Source organism: Palaemon carinicauda, chromosome 1 (genome assembly GCF_036898095.1).
Source record: "Palaemon carinicauda isolate YSFRI2023 chromosome 1, ASM3689809v2, whole genome shotgun sequence".
Taxonomy (NCBI): domain Eukaryota; kingdom Metazoa; phylum Arthropoda; class Malacostraca; order Decapoda; family Palaemonidae; genus Palaemon; species Palaemon carinicauda.
Window position 1 is genome coordinate 110,131,538 of NC_090725.1, and position 7,225 is coordinate 110,138,762.

Here is a 7,225-nt window from a genome sequence, read left to right on the forward strand (position 1 = left end):
GAGAGAGAGAGAGAGAGAGAGAGAGAGAGAGAGAGAGAGAGAGAGAGAGAGAGAAATTGAAATACTTTGGTAGAAAAATTAATTTTAAGTTAATATAATATTTCATCCTCACGAACACCCATTACCAGTATATTGAAGAAGAAACTTTCTTCTGTTGTGATATTCAGTAAAAATTAGTTTAACCTAAACAGAAAATTCTCTGTCTTTTAATGACCTTAACGTAAAACTTTAGTGAAACTTGTTTTATTTGAACAGAAGATTCTCTGTCTTATAATGACCTTAACATAAAACTTTAGTAAAACTTGTTTTATTTGAACGGAAGATTCTCTGTCTTATAAGGACCTTAACGTAAAACTTTGGTGAAACTTGTTTTATTTGAACAGAAGATTCTCTGTCTTATAAGGACCTTAACGTAAAACTTTGGTGAAACTTGTTTTATTTGAACAGAAGATTCTCTGTCTTATAAGGACCTTAACGTAAAACTTTGGTGAAACTTGTTTTATTTGAACAGAAGATTCTCTGTCTTATAAGGACCTTAACGTAAAACTTTGGTGAAACTTGTTTTATTTGAACAGAAGATTCTCTGTCTTATAAGGACCTTAACGTAAAACTTTGGTGAAACTTGTTTTATTTGAACAGAAGATTCTCTGTTTTAACGTAACCTTTAAGTAAAACTTGTTTTATTTGAACAGAAGATTCTCTGTTTTATCGTAACATATAAGTAAATCTTGTTTTATTTGAACAGAAGATTCTCTGTTTTATCGTAACCTTAAAGTAAAACTTGTTTTATCTGAACAGAAGATTCTCTGTTTTAACGTAACCTTAAAGTAAAACTTATTTTATTTGAACAGAATATTCTCTGTCATATAAACCTAAAGTAAAACTTATTCCAGTTGAATAGAAGATTATCCGTCTGATCAAAACCCTAAAGTAAATCTTGTTTCAATTGAACAGAATATTATTTGTTTTATGATAACCCAAGATTCTATAGTAAAGATGAGACATACAAATTCTCAAACGATGACAAATTCATTAATAAATTATTTGAATCAATATATCATACTATTCATTCTTGGTTATTCAATCAAAACCAACTGAATTACTGAGGAAATATTATTCTTCAATATACATACCAAGCTTAAACATTGTATAAGCTGAGTTAAATAGGCAAATCATATAAAAAGAAAAAGTTAAATTTTGTTAAAATGTGTATATATTTCTCTTGTAATACCCTTAGAATTTTCTGGAACAAATGTATTTCTTGTTTTCTGTAGGGGTCATCTTGCCCTTTGGCTGCTTAATTTGACAATGTAATCCATAAACTAATAAATATAATATAATTTGGTTGAAACAAGAAGTTGAAAATGTCATGAGATGTTTAATTCACTTGAAATTGTTTCTTTATAAGCGTTGCCCTCAATACGAGTTATAAAGAACATACAAAGTGTTACGAAAAGTGGCATCATTGGTAAGTTTATTTTGAGTAAATTTCATTGGATTCTCTAGTTCTTTTGTCAGCTAATGCCCTCAATATGAGGTGACGTAACAGTGACGTAACAGAGACGTAATGGTAACGTACCAGTGAGGTAATAGTAACGTAACAGAGACGTAATGGTAACGTACCAGTGAGGTAATAGTAACTATGGTAACGTACCGGTGAGGTAACAGTAACGTAACAGAGACGTAATGATAACGTACCAGTGAGGTAACAGTAACGTAACAGAGACGTTATGGTAACGTACCAGTGAGGTAATAGTAACGTAACAGAGACGTAATGGTAACGTACCAGTGAGGTAATAGTAACTATGGTAACGTACCAGTGAGGTAACAGTAACGTAACAGAGACGTAATGGTAACGTACCGGTGAGGTAACAGTAACGTAACAGAGACGTAATGGTAACGTACCGGTGAGGTAACAGTAACGTAACAGAGACGTAATGGTAACGTACCGGTGAGGTAACAGTAACGTAACAGAGACGTAATGGTAACGTACCGGTGAGGTAACAGTAACATTAACAGAGACGTAATGGTAACGTACCCGTGAGGTAACAGTAACGTTAACAGAGACGTAAGGGTAATGTGATAGTGACGTAATAGTGACATAAAAGTGTCGTAATACTAACGCAACAGAGACGTTTTGGAAACATAAACATGACATAATAGTAACGCAAAAGTGACGTAATAATAACGTAACAGTGACGCAACACTTACGGAAAGTGGTATTGTTTCAGTTTCGTCCTTAGTGACTAGTCAGGTCATAGTGGACTGAATCAAAAAGTGCAAATGAAATCACTCCAGCTAATGCCATAAGAAACAAAATTCACTTTTTTTTCATATCATTTTGGCTTCTATGGTTACTTATTACTTTTTATTAGGATTATCTTGCTTCAAACTTAAATGAAATATTTCATACACACTCATAAAACATGCACATACATTCATATATGCCTGTTAAACATTTATATGTACATAATTCTATAATACATACATAAATTTTTTACACTTATGTATATATATACATATATAAACGTATATATATTAAAAATAACATATTTACAGTATATATGCATATATAAACATATACATTTACATAATTGCACAATAACATATAAACATATAATAAAACGGACACACACATCACCCCAGTGCGTATTCTGAAAACACACTTTTATAAGCACAAAACAATTCTACCAACGAAACACTCACTAGTCAGTCGCAAATATTCCGAGCAAAATAAGCCCCACCCCCTGATGACGTCATAGCCAATCACCTTGTTTCCCACGTTAACAGCGGTCACAATACATCACCTTAACGCGGGAGACAACATGATAGGCTATGACGTCATCAAGGGGTGGGGCTTATTTCGCCCTGAATCTCTGCGGCGACTATAGTCAGTCGCAGAGCAATCCTAAACGAAAAAGACTGAGGACACTCAACCAGCAATATTCGAAGGATATGAAAAGCGAAGATTCCTTTAAGCCTTTAATCCCATTACCTCAGTCCCCCGTTTCACTGAACCCATTACCAATGGCCAAACGTTCATGGTGAAATACCATACCATTTCATAGCAGGATAATTCATGGTACTGTCATTCTCATAGATAAAGAAAGCAAATTAAAGTTCATGGTACTGACATTATCATAGATAAAATAAATAAGATCATGGAAATCAAACGACCTAATGTAAGGTAGTCTCTCTTGCAATATGGTTTTGGAAATTTTGTCGCCACTGTATGTAGGCGTCGCGATCGAAGATATCGCCAAAACTCATGAATTACTCATATGGAATTTATAATTAGCAATTCGAGAGAGTTAACGTCGAACCATACCGTGTTTGTTAATGAGGAACCGGCAGATATTGAATCTGAGACGCGGGATCACATATGCTAATTCGCGATCCGCTTTGCCAAAATGATAGAATATAAATGCAAGACCATTCATCAGATATAGTTAGAAGAAAATTAAATTTTTAGTTTGTAAAATTGCTATATGGCAAGCAAATATCAATGAAATTTCTTGCAAAATTGCTGTATTACAAGAAGTGCAATAAGAAATATTTGCTTGAAAAAATTACTGTATTTCAAGCAAATTGCAATAAAATTAAATTGCTTGCAAAATTGCTGTATTTCAAGCGAATTACAATAAAATATTTGCTTGCAAAATTACTATATTGCAAGTAAATTGCAATAAAAAATATTTGCTTGCAAAACTCCAGTATTGCAAACAAATTACAATAAAACTTGCTAGCAAAATTGCTTTATCGCAAGTAAATTTCAATAAACAAAGTTTTGCTTGCAAAACTTTTTCATTGCAAGCAAATTGCAATAAACAATTGCTTGCAAATTTGCGGTATTGCAAGTAAAATGCAATAAAGATTCTACTTGCAAGATTTCTGCGTTGTAAAACAGTTGCAATATGTGTCAATTCTCTTGTTTGGTCCTAAGCAATGCATTTGGCACGATTCGACCGAATTTCAAGAGAAAAATAATGCATTTATTTCAGACGATGATATCTTTAATTAAATAATGCAATTCTAAACCGAGTAAGGTCCATTAATAATTTTAATCACTGCTATTTAAGATAACGTAAGTAAATAATTAAAATGACACTTATGGACCTTTATCACGTTATTAACGAATCAATTCTCATTAGGAAAATGCAGTTTTCGAAATAGCCTATTTATAATCATTAATTGAAGTTGCACTGAGATATTACTAGTCATTATATTTTAATTATATACTGCAGAGAAGCTATTTATTCGAGAAAAAATCTGTGGTTCTCTAAAATAAAGTCCATGTGAAATATGATATGTTACAATAATTAGCTAAAAAAATGTTACGCGCAATAATTATTTTAAAGTCTAAATAAAACTCGCTTTGTTAGCTACTTATCACAGATAGAAAAAAAATCAAACTAATCAGAATTTAATTAAAAAAAGAAACTATATTCAACTTCCTGTAAACTCTAGCAATTACTGAGACAATAATTTGAATTATTCAAAATTTTATTTCTAAAAGTTATTTTCAACTTCTTGTTTTATCCTGACCTCGCATCAACCCTAGGAACCATTGAGACAATAAAAAGTTAATCAAATTTTTTTTAAGTTATTTTCGACTTCTCGTATCAACCCTAGCAACTACTGGGACAATAAAAAGTTAATCAAAATTTAATTTTTTAAAGTTATTTTCAACTTCTCGTATCAACCCTAGCAACTACTGGGACAATAAAAAGTTAATCAAAATTTAATTTTTTAAAGTTATTTTCGACTTCTCGTATCAACCCTAGCAACTACTGGGACAATAAAAAGTTAATCAAAATTTAATTTTTTAAAGTTATTTTCAACTTCTCGTATCAACCCTAGCAACTACTGGGACAATAAAAAGTTAATCAAAATTTTATTTTTTGAAGTTATTTTCAACTTCTGGTATCAACCCTAGCAACTACTGAGACAATAAAAAGTTAATCAAAATTCTATTATTTAAAGTTATTTAAAAGTTCTCCTATCAACCCTAGAAACTTCTGAGACAATAAAAAGTTAATCAAATCTTTTTTTTTAAGTTATTTTCAACTTCTCGTATCAACCCTAGCAAATACTAAAACAATAAAAAGTTCATCAAAATTTTATTTTTTTAAATTATTTTCAATTTCTGGTATCAATCCTAGCAACTACTAAGACAATAATTCAAGTTAACCTAATTTTTATTTTCAAAAGTTATTTTCCAAAATTTTATCTATAAAAGTTTTCAACTTCTCGTACCAACCCTAGCAATTACTGAAACAATAATTGGAATTAATCAAAATTTCCATTCTTAAAAGTTATTTTAAACTTCTCGTATCAACTCTAGCAATTACTAATTAAATATCTATACATATCTAACCCTTAAAAATCAGCAACCGAGAAGAAATTAAACCATAAAAAGATGATTTGCTTAGATAGAGGTTTACCAACCCTAAACAACCCCCCTGCAAACCCTATGAAGTCAGATTTCGCAGTGAGAGGCCAAGACCACCCCCCATATCCCAAATTTGATGTTCTGAATAACTGAGTGTACAATAAAAGTCATAAGTGAGTGTATAATAAAAAAAATTATAAGTGAGTGTATAAAAAAAACAGAAGTCATCGCCTTTCCCCTCTCATTTGCCATCATCACCAATTCAAGTTGTGCCTTTCTTATTGTCTGTTCAGACGTGGTTCTTCCTTGGTCTACCTTTTTAGGAGGTCTTGCATCCGACGCTCAGGATCCTGCGACCACCGCCCCCACGACTGCTGCTACAATTCCTCCTGCCGGTGCAACCTGTGGGGCACAAACTGCCGGTGCCAACGCATGGGCCTCTTCCAACAGTGGGGGAAGTAAGGCGAATGGCCCGCTCCGCAGTTTGACACCACCTGACGTCGGGTGACACCAAAAAAAAGGGGGACCTCGAAGCTCCTTGATCCATCCTTGTCGCAGCTCCTCCTTCTCCTCCTCATCCTCCTCAACGTAAAAAAGGGGGACCTCGAAGCTCCTTGATCCATCCTTGTCGCAGCTCCTCCTCCTCTACATCCTCCTCAACGTAAAAAAGGGGGACCTCGAAGCTCCTTGATCCATCCTTGTCGCAGCTCCTCCTTCTCCTCCTCATCCTCATCCTCCTCAACGTCTGCTGCTAATTCCTCCTTCTCCTTCTTCTCCTCCTGCTCCTCCTTCTACAGATAATCCGGTCATTTCCCTTCAGTGATGACGACCTCGCAGAAGACCCTCATATTGGGGAGTAGATCTTCTGACGCCACGCAACTGCTACCTCTCGAAATATAACCATCAGTAAATATTTATGATCACAAGTCGACGACAGTCTTCAACTGGTCTCCTTCCCAGCTCTGTCTAGCCTCCAGATTCATCTTCATTCACGGAGGATCGTCCTAAAACATCCTTGGAAATATACATTTTCCAATGTACATAAGACAATGACTGTGTAAGAAGACGGTAGCACGTGTGAACTTTCTTTGTCATTGAGATCATGGAATTAACGCGACCGTGTGGGTTATATCACTTAAGGTTTATCAGTGTTGCCGATAAGATAAAACTCCCGTGACAGGGTTGGTCAAGGTTAGCCGTGTGTCTCGTATACTAGAACGACAGGTGATAAAAAAAAGAAAAAAAATAAATATGCCATATTTTGTTTTTTGGTCAAAAATGAGAGATTTAATGATTAGGAAAACCTCTACATAAACTCAAACTATTGCATGTTCTTGGTTGTGTATATTGGATCTACTAAGATATTCTATTGGATCTACGCTATGTTTCCCAGTGTGTGTATTCGTCATTGGCCAATTCCCTCCTCCAACCCACTTGAATCAGCCAATCACAATACTCGCACCCTTTAAGCCCGTTTCTGATTGGGTATAATCCAGCCACATACCCAAATTAGGTTCAGGCTTAACCTTACTACATCTTAAAATTGACTTATTTGAATATAAAAAAAAACATATATAATATGGTATATATATAATTATATATAATAAAGTGTCTACGTGTATAGCATGATTTTTTTGTTTTCCCTATCCTTACAAAAAACTAATTACTCGAAATTTCTTTAGAAGGGTGAAATAATAAGTTCAATAACAGTGACCAGAGAAATGATTGAGTGAAAATAGTGATAAAATATAAGAGTAAATCAATTTTTGTATGAAACAGACTTAAGTTATAAAAATGTAAGAAGAAAAGAACATTACACGATTTGAATACATT

General features: G+C 33.6%; 1 protein-coding gene across 1 annotated transcript in view; it reads left to right on the plus strand.

Annotated features, from left to right (window-relative positions):
• Positions 1-6,671, plus strand: part of LOC137654200 (uncharacterized) — an 80,035-nt gene extending 73,364 nt beyond the window's left edge. The window contains exon 10 of the mRNA XM_068387867.1: positions 5,716-6,671. Coding sequence (XP_068243968.1) covers positions 5,716-5,854 — 139 coding nt within the window. The 3' untranslated portion in view covers positions 5,855-6,671. The remainder of the gene's footprint in view (positions 1-5,715) is intronic.
• The last annotated feature ends 554 nt before the right edge of the window (positions 6,672-7,225 follow it).